This window comes from Lutra lutra, chromosome 3, assembly GCF_902655055.1.
Source record: "Lutra lutra chromosome 3, mLutLut1.2, whole genome shotgun sequence".
Classification (NCBI taxonomy): Eukaryota; Metazoa; Chordata; class Mammalia; order Carnivora; family Mustelidae; genus Lutra; species Lutra lutra.
In genome coordinates this window covers 11480769-11500645 of record NC_062280.1, presented here as the reverse complement: position 1 = coordinate 11500645, position 19877 = coordinate 11480769, and the positions used below count along the sequence as shown (strand labels likewise).

Genomic DNA, 19877 nt, shown 5'->3' with positions numbered 1-19877 from the left:
CCTGTTTTTAAATATATTAATTTATAAGGATCTGAGAACTCATATGAAAAAGGACATACTATGTACAATCTTAAAGGAAGATGGAGTGACATTATGCTGATTCTTACTGCACCAACTCATATAGTTTTTTGGAGCTCTGACAACGCTTAACTGTGTGCATAATTATGACTGGATCTGTGCATAGTTTTCTTATTAATGATGTAATGTAGATCTATTTCTTTTTTAAAATTTTTAAAGGATTTTATTTGGGGGCACCTGGTGGCTGAGTTGGTTAAATGCTTGCCTTTGGCTCAGGTCATGATCCCAGGGTCCTGGGATGGAGCCCAACGTCTGGGTTCCTGCTCAGCAGGGAGCCTGCTTCTCCCTCTCCCTCTGCTGTGCTCTCTCTCTCTCCCTCTCTCTTTCTCGGTCAAATAAATAAATAAGGTCTTTAAAAAAAAAGATTTTATTTGTTTATTAGATAGAGAGAGACATAAGCATCCGGGAGGGGCAGAGGGACAAGCAGACTCCCCGCTGAGCAGGGAGACTGATGGGGTATGGGGGGCAGCGGTGGTTGATCCCAGGATCCTGATCATGACCTGAACCAAAGTCAGATGCTTAATTGACAGAGCCCCACAGGTACCCATATTTAGATATGTTTCAAGAAAGTGTAATTAAACCACCAAAGAATGAAAATATGGAAATTTTGGGAAGTTAGCTTTTGATCAAAGCGTGCATGCTGTAAATGTATGGTTCTTTTTTTTTTTTTAAGTAGAAAAAAGAAAGGGATAAGCTTTTACTTCTTAGGTACTTGAAAACATAATTTAATATTTGAATTTGCCTTTATTTTGGCTGATTTAAAAAGGAATTAAACAAAAGTGAACCAAGTGTCTAGTAGATACCAAGTATTTCTGTCTATAAAGTACAACTTTACTCCAGACATAGTGCGTGGCTCCTCTCCTTCTTTCGTAAGGGAATCATAATAGTAATTCCTGTCGTATGGAAACTGTGTTACATCACCTTTTGAAGGCTCTCAACCATTTGCTTGGTTTAGTTTTAAGATTGTATACCTTAAAGTTTAATTAATACAATGACTGAGAAATGTTTGCATTTAGAGGATAAGATTAAAATAATTTGTTCTCCTTGGACCTTGTGGAAGAAAGCTGAATACTACTAAACAAATTACATTGAAGGGATTAAATTAGAAATTGAGCCTTTAAACAAGTCTAAGATAAACTTTACTTATTTGGGGGTTCATAGGAAAGTTAAGCATTCATTTTTTTTTTTTAAGCAAAATAGGAATAAATACCGTGTATGTCTGAATCTAAGGTGATCCCAAGATACTAACACTTATTTTCCCAGTCAGAAGTTTTAAATATGTAAAATCCAGAAACATTTGGATAAAATGATCAGATATTTACCAACATTTTAATTAACAATTGATGTCTACATATGTATTTTAAAATCATATAGTACATAAAATATTAATTAGAAATACAATTTTTCTCTGCTTTTAAAGTTCATTGACTGATTTTATTCAAATTCTTCACTGGTGTCTGTCATTACAAAACCCCGTGTTTGGAGTCATTTACCCAATTTTCTAGGACACGCCATTTCTGCTCAAGTTGTTTTTGAGACGTTGAACTTTTGATACAAATATGATTCTGCCCTTGTAAACATTATGCCAAGCTATGGAATCATTGCATAATAGTGGGACAGCTATTTTTAAAATTTATCCTATATAGGTGACTACTTTTGATCTCTCGTTCTTTAAAGTAATCTTAATAGGCTTTTACATGATTATATCCAGCATTTGCAATTGTAAGAAATAATTACTAAATCTGTTTGAAATTTTTGCTCAAAAGAACAGATTTTGTTGGGGCACCTGGGTGATTCAGTTGGTTATGGGTCAGATTCTTGATTTCAGCTCGGGTCCTGATCTCAGGGTCATGAGACGGAGCCCAGCATCCAGCATCAGGCTCTGTGCTCAGCTCAGTCTGCTTAAGAATCCCTTCCTTCTCCCTCTGCCGCTCCCCACTCCCACTCTTTCTCTCTCTCTCTCAAATAAATAAATATTTTTGAAAATACCAGATTTTGTTAAATTTCATCTGTAAGGGTTTAAAACTAGTAATGATGAAGGTTGTTTCAGCCTAGTACGTTTTCTCCAAGCCAACCTTTGTTTTACATAATAATGTGATACTGAGATTTAGATAAAAATATGACTATGAGGGGCACCTGAGTGGCTCAGTCAGTTAAGCATCTGCCTTCGGCTTGGGTCCTGATCCCAGGGTCCTGGGATCGAGCCCCGCATCAGCTCCGTGAATGGCAGGGAGTCGGCTTCTCCCTCTGCCCCTCACTGGCAGCAACCTGTGCATGCTTGTTCTCTCTCTCTGAAATTAATAAACAAAATCTTAAAAAAAAAAATTGTGAGGTGATTTGCTCTTCTCTGGGAAATATTCTTGAGAGTGGAAAAAATGTGCCTCATTTTTGAACATATAAGATACTCACTTTCTTTTTCTTCTGCTTTTCCAGAAGAAATCTTTAAATCTTAAATCTTTGCTAGTAAAGTACAATAAAATGTAATAAGGCAGATACCCTGGGGGAGGGTAGGGGAAGATCTTATTTAATGGAAAGTCAAGGCAATGTTATTAATATTATGAGATTTTTTTTTCTTATCCTAGTGCATATCACTATTATTAACATACCTATTTCTTATAACAAAGATAACAAGTGAGTAGATAAGAGGATATACTACACGGCACACATTTTCTATGAATGTTCCCATAGTTGTATAATACTTACTATGTGAGATTTTATTAGGAGGTAGCAGTTAATTTGGCAGGAGATGTTGTCCTTGTCATTTCCTGATAACCATGAACTACACTATTAACCACAAACTGCAGAAGATGAGAACAGCTGGTGTTTTTATAACAGAGGGTGATGAGGGAGATGAGAGATCTTGGGAATATGAGAGGATTAGAATTTATCATGCTTAATGGTTTCTGTCTTGGTTATTCAATATAATGCCCACTTTTAAGAATTTAAGAAAAATGAAGTAAATATTATTATTGAATATTATTGAAGTAAATATTATTACTTATGAAGTAAATAATATTATTGAAAAAATCTAGTATTGAAACATTTTGCAGGGAGGGATAACTCACTTTTACTCTGGGGCTTCCAGATTTGTATGAAAAAAGCTATGTCATTAATATACCAAAAATAGGATAATTCAGTACTACGTATAATAGCAATAAATTGGTATAGTACCAATGAAAATAATGATGAATTATCATTTTTATCTCTTAACAGTTGAAAGAGTGGAACGAGAAAACCTTTCAGACTATTGTGTTCTGGGCCAGCGTCCAATGCATTTACCAAATATGAACCAGCTGGCATCCTTGGGGAAAACCAACGAACAGTCTCCTCATAGCCAAATCCACCACAGTACTCCAATCCGAAACCAAGTGCCCGCATTACAGCCCATCATGAGCCCTGGTCTTCTTTCTCCCCAGCTCAGTCCACAACTTGTTAGGCAACAAATAGCCATGGCCCATCTGATAAACCAACAGATTGCTGTTAGCCGGCTCCTGGCTCACCAGCATCCTCAAGCCATCAACCAGCAGTTCCTGAACCATCCGCCCATTCCCAGAGCAGTTAAGCCAGAGCCAACCAACTCTTCCGTAGAAGTGTCTCCAGATATCTACCAGCAAGTCAGAGATGAGCTGAAGAGGGCAAGTGTGTCCCAAGCTGTCTTTGCAAGAGTGGCATTCAACCGCACACAGGTATGATTAGCATTGAACATGGTAATTGGTGGTTAAGAATAATACTGAGGACAGAATTGTGACATCTTTTTTATCCCTTTCAAAAAAATGTTTATGGATCTCAGAGCACTCAGGATTAACTAATAATCCTTAGTTTGGGAAATACTGTCATCATTGATCCATATATGACCATAATTAACTAATTTCGGTAGGGTAATGAACATCTGTGAACCTACCACCCAACTCAGAACCCAATGTTACCAGTGACTTGGGCCTATGTGCATCTCTCGTCCTTTATCTTCTCCATTGGCTTTTCCCCAGGTACAACCCCCATCTTGAATTTTGTGGTTATCATTCACTTGTTTTTTAAAAACTAGTTCTAAAACTATTTATGCATATGCAATCTATTATTTGCCTCATTTTTTAACTTCATAAAAAGAGTATCATTAATGTCATAATTTCTGTAATTAAAAAAAACCTTTCAAAATATATGTTAAAGTTAAGATATTGATAAAATGGTAATGGATATTTTACTCATATTTTTTGATGTTTTGGGAGAATTACATGTTAATGTAATACTAAAGGATAAAAAAAAGATAAACAGTTTATTTATGTATATCTTGTTTTATTGAGCTCCTCAGCTCAGAGTTTCTGATTCCATAGTCCAGGGTAGTACCTGGAAATGTGCATTTGTATCCAAGTCCCAGATGATTCTGATGCCACTGGCCTGGGAGTCATACTTTGAAAACCACTAATTTAGTCCTTATATGAATAACAAAAAAATTAAAATGCTGATCTCAAGGAACTAATGACCTGGTAATTTAAAAAAATGTATTTGGATAACGAAAGTAAAATGAGAAGTAATGTGAATAGTGTAGGAGAAGAACTGTGGTTGTAGTGGGTTATAGCTCCATGAGGAGCTGGGGGTAGGAAATCCTTACAGGAGGATGAATATAGTGCTTTTAAGAGGACAGTAGGTTGAAGTTTGTCACCCTCCTAATTGCAAGGCAAGGAAGCCAAGCTCTGTGCAAATGCAGAGATGAAAGAGTGTGGGCCAACACATTTGTAAACACCTGACTTGAGTATTAAGTTGCTGGAAAGTTAGACCTTGAAGGATAAATGGAATTTAACAGGAAAAGATGGAAAAGAAGGGTATTTTAGGCTAAAGGAATTAACGAGAAAAGTGCCAAGTCAGGCAAGTTTGGGAATAGTTGGTAGTCGATAGCAAAGCCAGATAATAAAACTTAAAAGGTGGGAAACAGATAAAAAGATGTATTAGGGCCATGCTAGGAACTTTGAACTTTAATAGGGCACTGGAAACCACTAGAGGTCTTATGTAGGAATATGCTGTGATCCAATAATCAGAATTGGATTTCATGATAGCAAGAGGGTAGCAATACCATTTAGAAAACAGCCCTAAGTGTCCAGCTGAAATGTGTAGAAATTTTGAGCTGGTGGTGGTAAAATAGAGTACAGAGTCAGGAAGCACTGTGGAAATAAAGTTGACAGAAAGGGTAACGACCATAATGCCAAGGTTTGAGCCTCGAGACTGAGAATAAATCTGTAACTACTTCAAGTATCAAGAACATTGAAAGAGATGGTTGGCGTAAGTTTTGAGTGATTATTGTGGATTAGGCTGTTTTGACCCTGAAGTGCTGGCCGATTTCTTAAATGAAGGGATGCAGAAGTCATTGAAAACATGAGTTTGGTGCTAAAAAGAATTTTCAGGGCTGGAGAAAGAGATCAGAAATTTATTGACAGAGCCTGAGATTTAGAGAGTTGGGAGGAGGAGAAAAAACCATCACCACTCCTCTCTCTTGGAAAAGAGACAGAAGAAATGCCAGTAGAGGTGGGAACAGGTGTGGATGGAAGGATAAGGAGGTAGTAGTTGAGAGCACAGAGAACATGAGCAGAATTTCCAGGAGACTTGTCCATGTGTGCAAGACTGGGACATCTGGGAGCAAGAAGCTTGAACCATGCCATGAAATTTGGCAATTGGTTGGGAGAGATCTTTGGCAAACTTAGAGTATAATTTCATTAGAGTGGTGAAGGCAGTAGGTAGTAGCCAGAACTTAGGAGTTAAGGAGTGACTAACCGTTGACGATACAGAAGCAAGGGCTGCAAATTACTCTTTCCAGGAGCTGGTGTTGAAAAGGAGGCCAGAAGTGTGTTGACAGTTTGAATGTGATGGGGCTTCAATCCGAGATCGAAGGAATTACCCAGTAGTTTGGGATCTCAGCTTAAGTTAACAGGCATGAACTAGTGATGGAATCAAGCACTGTGGTTTGGTAAGAGACTCCAGGAATGTTGGAACCAGGGGACTGGGAGAAGGGAAGAAGCACAGTGGGGCTGTTTGAGGTTTGGTGCTGACAGATTAGGTACAGCAGGAGACCAAGAGGGGGAAATCTCTTGCTCCCTTGACTCTTAGCTAATTTATACATTCTATCATTGACAGACTCAGTTGACATCTTTAAAAAACGCGTTTGGAGGTTCACAGAGATCTGCACATGCTCCAGATAGCACCCTATGACTTCTTTTTTTGACTGAAAGCACTCAAGCAGCATTTGTGCGTGTCCGCAGTTATCTGAACTCGTGTTATGAAAATCTCCGGTTCTTTTGAGCAAGTCTGTTGCATGTTATTGCTAAATACAGAGTGGAAGGGTGCATCTTTTAGTCTTTATTTTGCATTGTATATGTGTGTATGTGTGTGTGTGTGTGTGTGTTCTTTCATCTCTCATTCATGTGCATGAATGGGCATTTCATAGCTGGCCAACATTTTATTGCCTGGTTATATATACAGTTCCTTTGGCTAAGGATAAAACTGAAAGCATGGTTGGATTTTAGAATCAAATACAGTATACATTTTATCCACATAGCACGAAGCCTTAGAGAGGACTCACAGAGAGACTAGACAAAAGACAAACCGTGCTGGTGTGAGCGTAGGCTCTGCCAAGGCCCTCGGATCTTGGAGGTCTGTCTTGTCCTGCACAGTCCTTTTTGTCTATTTTTATGGATTAATGATTTTTCTTTGGCAGTGCCATCGTTCAAGTGCCAAGTTATAAAAGGTCTAATTGAAGCATGGAACACATTTTATTATTTTCCTCCTGCCATTAAATTTGTAAGATGGCTACACCCAGAAAGAAACATTCACTTTCAATCAACATGAGTTTGAGTTCATGGGCCAACCTTGAGGATATCAAATGGAAACTGCATAGGAATGTATGAGTATTTCCTTTTAAAATTCTGCTTTTAATTTGGGAAAGCTTTTCATCCCTCTGGGATCATAACCTGTTGTGTATAAAGCCCAACCTAATCAAGGTAGATGGTATTGACAGAATGACATAGTTTGAACTTAAGCTGGAGGTCAGCAGGCAGATTGTTTTTGCTGCATATACTGTAGTCACTAACAGCAAGGTTGGACAGCTGGGTTTCACCAGCAGAATCATTAAATGGAAAATACGGTGTACTATGCTCCATGAAACCAACCATGGATTTTCCAAACGTTAGGCTTTTTTGAGTGGAATCAGACATTGATGGGTAATACAATGATTTGCTAGCTATAATAAACACAAATTAACTTCATAGATAGAACATAAATCAACAGTTAATCTTTGGATAGAAAAGAATCTCAACATTTTTTTTCCTCAAAGCAAACAGGATTAGAACCTCTTGTTTTAGATGGATACCCAAGGCCAGGATCAGTCTTGTACTTAGTTGCTTTACTGATAGGTCATATATCTTTAGTCCACTGAATATTTTCTTTTTTTTTTTTTAAGATTTTATTTATTTATTTGAGACAGAGAGAGAGTGTATGCATACATGCATGAGCAGGAGGGGAGGGGCAGAGACAGAGGGAGAAGCAGACTCCCCGCTGAATGGGAAACCTTATGAGGGGCTTGATTCTAGGACCCCGAGATCATGACCTGAGCTGAAGGCGGATGCTTAACCCACTGAGTCACCCAGGGCTCCCTCACTGAATATTTTCTAGAAATAGTTTATGATCTCTATTATTCATTTATTACCAAATTCAAGAAGAAACAACTGTATTTGTCACCCTATAGTTCACATTCCTTGTTTTGTGCTTAATGATTGGACTAGTAATAACCAGTAATTAGACAGAGAGAAAGTGTATGTGTATAGAACAAAATCACATGTATAACATTCATAAACGAAGCTAAAACTAAAAAAATAGAATCAGGGACACCTGGGTGTCTCAGTTGTTAAGCATCTGCCTTTGGCTTAGGTCATGATCCCAGGGTCCTGGGATGGAGCCCCTCATCGGGCTCCCCACTCTGCGGCAAGCCTGCTTCTCCTTCTCCCTCTCTCCCTGTTTGTGTTCTCTCTTTCACTGTGTCTCTCTCTGTCAAATAAAAGAATAAAATCTTTTTTTTTTTAAAGATTTTATTTATTTATTTGACAGACAGAGATCACAAGTAGACAGAGAGGCAAGCAGAGAGAGAGAGGGAAGCAGGCTCCCTGCTGAGCAGAGAGCCCGATGTGGGACTCGATCCCAGGACCCTGAGATCATGACCTGAGCCGAAGGCAGCGGCTTAACCCACTGAGCCACCCAGGCGCCCCTAAAAGAATAAAATCTTAAACAAGTAAAAAAATAAAGCAATAAAGCGTCAGCCTAGTTTGTCTTGTTTGAAACTTCCCGATGAAGAACTCAAATTCATAATAAACAGCATTTGAAAATGCCACTTTTCCAAAGAGAAACTATTAATGACTGTTTATATCTGATCCTTTGCCCCTGTGAGTGTATCATCTGGTGATATAAAATAGCACAACTGAGGGAATAGTGCTGTATTTCCAAGAGCTTGCTTTAATACATTTTTATGTTTATCAGTGTGTCCTGAGATCCTGCGGTGCTAGGATATCACGTCTTGGGCTTGGGCTCGAGGTGAGGGAGTTCTAGATGCAGGGTACAGCAGAGCTTCATTGACTGTGCCGTCCGGATGCTAGAAGCCTGTTCTTGTCATTATGACCTTACGTAAAATATATTCTGAGCACCATCCCTTTCTTCTTTATTAGTCTTTTGGAGGAAGAGGTTAACCCCACTTTTTGGGTCTCTGAGGATTTTATGACAGATGAGACATAAGATGTGTTCTGACCTGGTCATCAATTTTCACGCAGTCCTGTGGTATATTTCTAAGCGTTTCTGTTACCTGTGGTCACAGGGTGAGGTGGTGTGGTCAGTACACCTGAGGAGGCTGAGGCAGATGACATGCCTGCTCTATTTTTGGTGTTCTAATTCCTATCTTCTGTCCCCGTACTTTTACTTCTAGAAGCTAGCAACTGCTAGTCAGCTTTTCATTCAAAGGACTTTCCTCAGGCTACTGGATTTTGCTTTCTTCGCACGGGCAGACAGCTGGAAATACTTACCCAGTGTCTGACAGGTGCAGGAGGATGAAAGTCCAGCTCCCCTGCTTCCCGTAGTAGGGAAAACCCCGGAAGTGTGGCTTCTCTTCCAGAGCTGTCTGCGGAGAGGCTGAGGTGGGGACTGCTTGGTCTTCCTCCCTTCCCTGCCCCTCCCACGCCCTCACCAGTTTCCCCCAGAAACACTTCCTTAATAAATCACTTGCACAGGAATCTACCTCAGGATGTGCTTCTTATCCCAGATTATGGATCAGGGCCACTGCGAGTCTAAATGGGCTTTTGGGCCTATCGTGGGGTAGTAGGTTGAATGAAACTGATCTTCAGTATTATGCCTCCTACCTTCCCAATCTAAAGTAAGACGTCACTGTGGGAATAGTATAGATGTTTTACTGTCCTATTTTCTCTTGAAAATATTGTCACTATTACTATTTTAAACATAATTCAGTGGACTGATACTGATATTGTCTAGATTTACTTACAGATAGTGAATATGAGGGAGGAAAAAAGAAAGAGAAAAAGAGGGAATGAGACTGAAACAGACACTGAATTTGAAGCCCTGTGAGGTCTTCCAAACTTAAACTAAAACTACCCTTACTGAGTCTGAGTGCTGAATTACGTGATGCATGTGAGTTCTGAGTAGCTTTGCTCCCTTGCCCGTCCTATCTTCAGTGCTCTGTCAGTGATGCAAATGGTGTTTGTAGGACTAATAATTTCAAGAAATAATAGGACCCGTGCTCTATCTAGTTTCTTTTTTCTTTTTCCCTTTCTTCCCTTTTTCCCTCCCCCTCTCCTTCCTTCCTTTTTTTTTTAAATTTTTTTTATTTTTTTATTTTTTTAGGATTTTTACCTTCCTTTCCTTTGTGATTCATTTTCTCTTGCTTAGTTCCTTAATTTATTTAGAGTTGGCCTACTGTTACTTACTAGGCTTATGGACATTAAATAAGTTGCTTGCCTATTCACTGTGTTTCCATTTGTGCTTTTTGACAGTCTGATTATGAATCCTAACTTCGAATGTTGTTTTGCCCTGTGTCATTTTGTGGACTTAAAAAAAAAAAATCAGAGGCTTGTGACACTATGAAAAGGTTTATGACCGTATTTTAAAAGACTTACTATTAGCAAGGAATGGTTGTGGGATGCCCACTGACCTATAACAAGGATGGTTTCATAAAATATGTACACTGACTCTTCCTTAATAGATTAACTATTCTCTAATTTACTTAAAAATCCAATGACCTACATATTCACATGGTCAGAAATCCCCCATTTACTAACATAGTTTCTCCTCCGAGACCTTCCATCTGAGTAAATCTGTTAAATGAAGTAGAGGAAGCTTTGATCCAAAAGAGGCTAAATCAATTGGAATGGATGCCCTGCCCCATGTGAATGGGAGCATTAGAATGTCAGAAAAGGGAAATTAGGTGTGACCCATGTCCCATCTCTGTGTCACTATCCCCTTTCCTTGACGGTAGAGGTCAGGAAATCCCCTTACACAAGGAATCAGCAGTAAGAACTTTCTACAGTTTGAAAATCGGACTTTTGCCACATTCATTATTCATAGCATAGAGTTATTTTTCTTTTTCCTCTAGCAGATTACATCATAACTCAGAAAGTTCAGGTCCATTTTCTGTTTCAGGTATTTCTCCTGAGCCAATTCTTAGAAACATGGTTTTAGTAGAAGCACAGATGTGTTTCACACAATGTGCTATTCTGTAGCAGTAGGCCCCTAATTTGGTATCTTGCTCCTTCTTCAGTTTGATGCAAAAGTCACCAAGTTACACAATTTGCAAGCTTTTGTCAGATACGTTGCTTGAGATAATTGCTCATAGTGGTCTTATCTCATAGAGAAAAGGATTTTAAAAATCCTTTGGGAAATCATTTGGTGGACCTGTCCTTATGGGATTATTTTTTATTTTTTATGAGACTTTGCAAAGAATCTGCTGTTTACTCATCAAAGCCACATCATTTGAAGAAATTTAAGGCCAGGGTCATAAATACAATTTTATGAAGTGACTCAGCAACTGGAGAATGTTTTGAACAGATTGGAAAATTAGATTGAATATTGTATCAGGAAAGTTGGCAGTGAGGTCAATGGCTAGAAATGTACATGTCTGTGTGAAATGACCTGGATTTTGCTTTTAGGCTTTATTGGCTCCATGTTTATAATATATGCATGCCTATATTATTAAGGTCAAAAATGTCTAAGGACTTGCTAAGCACTATATTTTGAAGTGGCACAGTTAGGAAGAGATATGTAGCAACAGGGTGAACATTTTAGCAACCAAAATATTTGGAAATCTAAACTTAGGTGCATTACCAGTCAATTTGGGGGAGAAGAAAGTCTTGTGTTTGATTTATACATATTGTTGGCCAAAGATAGGCTTGATTTAATTACACGTACAGTTTATGTTTGTAGAAAACTTGACCTCCCAGATACTCAGAATTATTTCTCGACCAACCTCTCGTCCCAGCCAGCATTATTTCTTACTATGCAGTAGAGATACGGGCACTCAGCCAGTCATCCAGGAATAGAACACAATGTAAACCCAGGGGTCTTGACTCCATGGTCCAGTGAGCTGGTTATAAAATGACAAGGAAACCTGTGAGAAAAAGGAAGTCCATCCGCTGAAAGATGGCCTTTAAATATGAAATTCCGCAGATGAGGCATGAACATGTTATTGGGTTTTGAAGCAAATAATACAACCTCTTTTGATTTCAACATTAAATTAATAAAGTAGGAAAAGATGGCCCTTCTTGCTTCATAAAAGAGGCAAATCTTTCATTTCAGAGCCACTGGCTTGAATTCGAAGATTTGAAGATTGTAATAATATTAATATCTCTCAGGATAGCAGTGTCTCAGAGTTATTAGATGGCTTAAGGATGGCCCTAGCTAGTGGTCTCACAGTAGTTCCTGTTGTACATATAAGGACTATCATTAATTAGCACCCTTTTGACAATTCCAATGAAGAAGGATGGAGGAGATACTGGCTTTGTGTTCTGGGTAGAGAGAAGGTTGACTTAATAACTGTCAAACATCTATAACTCTCTCCTCGTTCCTAAATCTACTTGGAAGAGAGAGTTTTATGTAAAAGAATATATAAAGACACTCCCCCCTTCACAAAAGTGGCACCAAAGGGTCAGGAAACAAAGATGATAGAACACTGTTCTGTCTAGTCCTATCCCTGACCAGTGTGCAAAGTTCTTAAAAATTAGTTACTGAAATAATTATAGAAAACTCTACTTTCTCCATTTTAGCCAAAAAAAAAAAAAAAGAAAAAAAAGAAAAGAAAAAAGAAAAAAAGAAAAAAGGCTGCCTTCTGGGGATGGTTTTATAAGTTTTTGTCAGTATTTTCTAACAAGGAGCGATCAACTCATTTCACACAGATGTGGAATCTCTCTCTTCAGTAAGGACTTTCTTTTATCTCCAGTGAGTGTATCTCAATATAGACCTGTATTTTCAGTGTAAAGGCCTATTTTAGTGTTTAACTAGTCTCTTTCGGTCCTGGGTGGTGTTTACAATTAAAGTAGAATTTTTCTAGAAGAAATACAAGGACCACTAGCTTTACATCTCATTATTTATATACTTTTTCACCATTGTATATTTAAAGTAATAAAAAAACACACAAGGAGTGTTCCTTTCATGGTCATTGATTGAAACGATGACCATTTGGCCTGGGGTTAAGTGCATGTTTGTTCAAATAAAGCAAATTAAATTTAAAGGCCAGAAATGCTGTGAGAAAAATATAACTGAATCAATTTGAAGTCAGTTGGAGATTACAAGGTTGTTTACATTCTGTCTACAAGATTTGTACCTAAAATTATCATTGTAGACTACAGCATTTACTGTCAGACTTCTCTGACTGCAGTACCCAGTGAGAAGTACTTTGTACATCACGAGCTGGTACAGACACTCACACATGTGCTCATACGTGTATGTGTCTATCTTGAGTTCCATTTCATTTCCACCATTTATTTATCTATATGTTTCCAAGGCAAAGTCTTCTTGAAGGAAAAAAAAAAAAAAGCCTTCATCAAATAATACTTGTATCATGTGTGAAGTACTCTGGTAATTTCCAATCTATTTAACTGCATTTCATTATAAAAATAGTTATGATGTATTGAAATAATTCTATCATCCACTGATAATTGTGACCCATGTTTAAACAAAAATGCAAATGAAGGCTTTTCTTTAAATGACTACAGAGTTACTTAAAGAAGAAAAGTTGTTTTACTTTCCTGAAGCATAAAATGAATATCTTGGTTTAGTGATATGCTGGATATCCATATATCCATATATATCCATATATATATATATATATATATATCCTTTATATAATCAATTAAATTTTTCTTTACATTATCTTCAGTCCCAAATAATTTTAAATATTCTCCTTTCTGAAATATATTCTTTACATTTTCTGCCTTCTGTATGGGAAGGTGTTCAGTGAAATGTAAGTGGAGGGCCTTGAAAACTTGAAGTCGCAAATTCAGAATAAGAATTGTATTTTGGGGGGCGCCTGGGTGGCTCAGTGGGTTAAAGCCTCTGCCTTCAGCTCAGGTCATGATCCCGGGGTCCTGGGATCGAGCCCCGCGTCGGGCTCTCTGCTCAGCGGGGAGCCTGCTTCCCTTCCTCTCTCTCTGCCTGCCTCTCTGCCTACTTGTGATCTCTGTCTGTCAAATAAATAAAATCTTAAAAAAAAAATTGTATTTTGGTATTAGTTCTGTATTTATTAATTCATTCATTTAACAAATACTTGTTAAGCATTCAGAGACTGTGGTAGGCATTATAACGGAGGCTAACATTTATTGAACACGCGTATCGGGTACAGTGGCAAGCTCTAGGGAATCCTATGTGGGAAGTATGATTACTCTATCAGTTTTACCGGTGAGGAGACTGTGCCACAGGAGATTGATTAATCCTTATCCAGTTTGAAGCCCGGTTTTGAGCTCAGCAGTTTTGACCTCAGAACTCACATTCACAAGCACTTTAGTCTTAATTATTTCTGTTATCATAGGGCAGAAGATGAGAGACACAGTCCCCTCTTCAAGGAGGTACGAGGGTAAACGAGCTTTCAAACCAGTAATCCCACCGTGGCGTAATGAGTACTGGGATGTGTTGCCTGTGCTGCACGAGAAAACATGTTTTTGACCTTGCAGGTGATTGGCGTTAATGCAGAAATATTTCATTAGAGAAAAAAATGTTTTTCAACTGTTTGAAGGACAAAGTCAACTCGTCTGTTAACAGACTGCTTTACTTTTTATATCTGAATGCATTTGATACATTTGAGATATAAATATTCACTGAATGTATGTTTTTGGTTTGTTTTGTTTTGTTTTTGGAAAGCACTATTTTTGCCAATGTTTTGACAAAGTAGCCAAAGCTAGTAAATTTTGTGGGCAGTTTGCCAACAGTTGTTTCACACAATACACATAGAAACTAGACATAACCAGGGCCCAGAACTTTGTGAATGCAAGAGTCGTGCCAGGTACTTGAGGTGGTAGTAGAAACCACGTATGTGCCCAGAGCTGAGAATACCTCTGGTAAATGTTTTCAAAGGGAACCTGTTCATTTGGCTTTTGCTTTTTGGGTACTAGTGTGTTTAAAAAATTTTGATTTAGATTGCACAGAGCCCCCCCATTCTGGTACCCAAGATGTTCTAAAGACAAGAAGGGAAGGAATAAGAGGGGGGGGGAAATGTTTATCTCATCGCATCTATCTTGGCATTGAGTAGGTAGGTAAAAATAAGAAAGTTGCCGGAAGTCTGTTTTTGGCTAAGTTCCTCCTTTGTATGTGCTCAAGAGTGGCTTGGACCAAGGGGGTTGTGGTTAAGAGAGCCAGACAATTTTGGTTGCACGAATGTTTTTGCTGTACCCATTCTTTGCATGGTTACTGCATTCTGATGTGTCAGGGGGCACAAGTGAAGTTTTATTACTTGTGTCAGGAAGAAAGCTGTCTTTGAGGGAAGCGTTTCATTCAATAAATTGCAGATTTAGGGTACATGAAGTATTTGTTCTAAAGTGGAGTCTGCGTGGCCCAAAATTTCAGTTTCCATTATCTTCGTGTTTATAGGAGATGGAATAAAAAGATCTCGAGTGTAATATGTGGTCCACCAGGGTCTGTTGCTGGCTGTTCAGAAAAATGAAAAAAAAAATGCATTTGGTGCATTCTTAAGAGCCCTGTGTTCGTGTATGTTCTCAACTAAGCACAAAATGTACAGATTCTGCTCCCAAGGAATTTACTGTATGATGGGGAGAAGAGGATTTATAGTAGCACAATGTAAAAGATGGTTAAGTGCCATAAATAGGAGATAGAACTACTGCCATCTCAGTTCAAAGGAGGGAGAAACTATTGCCAACTGCAGTAGAAATACATATATATATACATTTTAGTGCATTACAGTACACATTTCTACAGCAACAACATTTGTCTGCAAATGTTACTTTTGTATATAGCGTTTATATTTGCGGAGTACATTAATTCCCTTTAGATGCTCAATTCTATCCACCCCCATCCTACAAAAATGTGACATGCATAGGCTGTCTTTCCTAATAAAGAGATATTGTAATAAAGAGAGGTTTTATTAAACTAATGCAATAACGACATTTTCTTTGAGGATTTAACACATCATTTTTAATAATAAAAATCAAATTGTCATTGTTGTGCCCTGTATACCTTTTATTCAAATCAGCCTAAGTACTCTGGCTTCATGGCTAAGCAGTACTCTGGGGGGTGAAAGGGGGGTGAGTATTTTCAGCATTACACAAATGAATTTCAGCATTCAGCTTCATAGTGGGGTTGTAGATTATGAATATGGAACCCAGGGAAACCTGTTTATATTCGTGAGCAGGGGTAGGGGGGAAATGCCTCTCAGGAGCGTCTAGAAGGAAATGAGATTGGAGATTAGGAAAGGACCAATTTTGTTAGGTCAGCTTTCAGATGGTAAGATGTCAATACTTTCTACAGCCATGCAGCTGATTTTACAGCTTCGATAACTGCACGTTAACCACCAAGGTGTGAGAGCTCACTTTGTATGATCAGGCTCGGAATTTAGTTATTACCTGATTTTCACAAAAGAATACCAGTTTTTGGCTCTCCCATCAGCTGGAACTAGACATTTCAGAACTGTGTGTGAAAAGTAAGGCTAACAAATAAGCATGCAAACGTGAAGAGTGGGGACATGATGAGTAAGATGGGAAGAGTGTCTGTGGAAGCTATTAGGGTTTTTTTGTTTGTTTGTTTTGTAATTCAAGGGAAGTACATGAAGACAGATCATGCTCAGGACAGGATGAAGCATTGGCTGATATGAGTGACAAGGCCCCTTCCACCTTCCACTCTCTATATTTTAATCTGTGAAATGGGGAGGGAATGGGATATGTGTATCTTTCAACCTGCTTATTGGTTACGACATCATTTGTTTAAAGCAGTATAGACATATGAACTAATTATATTTTCCGACTCACTACCACGTAATACATATGTTTCACCTCATACATCCTTGAAAAGTTGTAAGTTGATTTCTGAAGATCATTAAATAGCTTTTATACTTTGTTAATATATCTAACAATAAATGATTAAAATATATTATTAGGAGATGGGGTTTATGTTCTCTAAATCTGATCTTTGTTCAGATTGGAACTCAACGCTTTCAAACTGTTTGCTTATATGATAAATGAGTATTCTTTCGTTGAATTACTTCAAAGGTATATGTTACAATAAATATGTGAACCTTGCAAGTTACCCTTTATACGTCCCTCTTCAACTGCCACAAACAGAAATGTAATTTACAGAAATGAAAACAGTCTCCAGCTAGCTTGAGGCTTTTTCCAAGGGGGAGCTCTGGGGTTTGCTGGGCCAGTTTCCTCAGTACACACCTGGTGTATATCACTTTAAAAAATAAATTATGCCTCATTAAATTACAATTAAATGGAATCATGATCATTTGTTTTTCTGGAAGGAAGATGTTTTGCATATTGAAAGCCTAATTTGTTGCAGGTGACAAAAAGGCTGAACAGATTATCTAATATCACTTCATTTTGGGGGTAATGTTTGCCAGTTATTTTGTGTATACTCCAGTAGTTCGGAATTATATTAATGTGGACTCTGGTATTTTCACTTCAAAATGTCTTCTACTGTTCTATCAGTTTTTTGTACTGTTTTTTTTAAGCTTTTAAAGAAACAGAAACTTCTCTTGGCATTCTGGACCAGTCATGCTCTTTCTTTTTCTAACAGTGTTTTAACACAGGCCTGTCCCTCCCTTGCTTCTCCCCCTTTGCCTCGTCTCCTCATTATCTCTATATCCATGTTCTATGTGTATTTCAAATTCCAGCCAGGTTAAGTCCCACTTCTTCCGAATGTTTTCCCCGAGTCCTGCACTTGGCAGTCCTTTTACCCTCTTGTGAACGGAGCCGGCACTCATTCTCTCTGGAATTTATGACACTTGTCAACTTCTACGTTGTGTTTCTATAAACCGACATACAGTGAATTCCTTGGCAGTGGAATCTGTGTCTTCCTAATATCCTCATCCCTTTCTGAGGTTCATACCAAATCATAAATCAGAAATGAATTAATAGACTGGTCTGTCATTTTTTGATAAAAGGTACATAGAGTTTGGGGGTTCCCTAGATAATCATGGGGAGATAGAGCCTACAAAATTACCAGGAGTCTGGGAGATGTGAAGAATGAGTGTCTTGTAAAAACCTACCCGGGAAGGTCTGAGAGGCTTGGGCTCAGTGTTCCTAGAACCCAGTCCAGGTTCTGGTTCTCTTCTGCCCCATTGAAGAATTAAGGGCCCATCATAAGCAATTTCTCACCTGTTTCAGATAAGGCCTCAAGGGCTAGTGCGGAAACTTAGAACTAAATTTTATAGAGCCAGTCGTGGTAATGTTTCCCAAGCATTTCTGAATATCAGCATGGATTTTATACACTAATAATCTGGGGCAAACTATATAAAATGTTGAGGAAATATGGAAATCATAATAACATAAAAAAGCTCATCAGCAGAAATTGCAGATTCAGAAACTATGAGGTCATTTAGTTTGTTGCAAATAAATATTATTTAAAATACTAGAGGGTGCCTGGGTGGCTCAGTTAATGAAGCATCTTCCTTCAACTCAAGTTGAAAAATACTAGAAATAGTAAGTACATCATTTTTACTTTAAAAATTTGCCCTAATTCTTTGTTTTGTTTGTGGAGTGGAGATAGCCTATATTAGCCCCCGAGCTAGATGGCATTATATTATCTCTTGTGCTTTTAATTATTTTGTTTTTATTGAATTTTCTGCCAACGTCATATATTCTTTGTGGGTACTGGAAATAATATAAAACTTGCAAAATCCCCCATTAAAAGGCTAAGGAGAAGGCCAATTTGAGGTTCTTTTTGCCTGACTCCCTTTTTTCAGTGGCTTGTAACCCACCAGCTATCGTGCAAGGTGTCTTTCTTCCCTGTGCAGATGCTCCCTCTGCTCCTTTGCAGTCAACATGTTTCCTGCTCTTACATAACCTCAGCTAACACCGTGCTGGGAATTGTTATAATCTTTCCCTCGAGAAGGCTCCGTTGCCTACAATGAGGAAAATTCTTAATGACCACTTTACTCAAGACTTGCAATATGTTTTAATATGATTACTGATATGAAAATGTAATAAGCAATATCCTGGTTAATTTATTAATTTCCCTCAATTTTCACATTCTCAATATTCATGACCTTTCTGTTCATCAAGGTACATCCTTTTTTCCCCAGCGCCCAGGTGCCATGTCACATCCTCTGATTCTCGGGCTGGGTAATGGGAATGTTCAAGTGACACCTCCTGCCCGGCCGGTTGGTCATTAAAATGCCAGACAACATAGTGGCAAGGGCTTTAGGAATATTTATGTGAGATAAATTATTAATTCATGTTCAATTCAAGACAGTTTCAATATGATAAACATTTACTTACCCAGATAATTAGATAAGGTGGTTTGTGGTATAAATTATGCCACAGATTTTCTTCTGATTCTTTTTTCCCCCCGTGACGATTTTCAGCTAACTAAATAAACTCACTCTACATTCAAGAGCCCGTGGAACTTGGACTATATTTTTAAAAATTCCAGTTGAAGGAGTGAAGAGCATATAAATAACCAAAAATGAAAAAGACTCAACAAAACAACTAAAACTCTTTTTTGTGCTCACCAGTGAGCCATTTGTTATTGAAAATGTCTGAGGTTAAAAAAAAAAAAAATCTGCTTTGGGACCAGGGCTACACAGATGAGACTTTAAGTAAATAATTTAGAACAGTGTTCTCCTTCTCCGGGGCAGTCCATGGAGGCAGCACTGGCCACCTTGTTGGTTTGAGACCTTATCTTCAATTAGGCAAATGAAACAGAGGCAATAGTATATTCCCCCAGGCCTTCAAAATACAAACATTGTGTCTCATTCACTTCGGAAATGATGCTGATGAGCAGAATCATTTACAAGGATGCTTTGTCTCGATTTTTCTTAGAGATGGATTCATTTCCCTGTAAGGTTGTCCAACGTGTAAAAAAAATTAAGAGAAGGAGCTCCACAATTTCTGTGTGAGGGAAAAATAAAGTCAACCAAGCCAAACAAGAAACGAGTAAAAGACCTTGGGATAATTTTTTTATTGATTAGGCTTGAACAAACTTGCTATTTTGAACAATAATGCTAACAGTTATAACAGTTAATAACAATAATAATAACAACAGTTTTTGTTATTTCACCATTTTGTATGTTAAGATCTCCCCCTCCCCTTGCAAAAATGATTTCA

At 38.1% G+C, this 19877-nt stretch overlaps 1 protein-coding gene across 3 annotated transcripts in view; it reads left to right on the top strand.

Annotated features, from left to right (window-relative positions):
- The window catches only part of SATB2 (SATB homeobox 2), a 189280-nt gene that overhangs the window by 111651 nt on the left and 57752 nt on the right, over window positions 1-19877 (top strand). For all 3 annotated transcript variants that reach the window (XM_047722385.1, XM_047722386.1, XM_047722384.1), the window contains one exon: window positions 3292-3764. In XM_047722385.1, the coding sequence (XP_047578341.1) occupies window positions 3292-3764 (473 nt within the window). The remainder of the gene's footprint in view (window positions 1-3291; window positions 3765-19877) is intronic.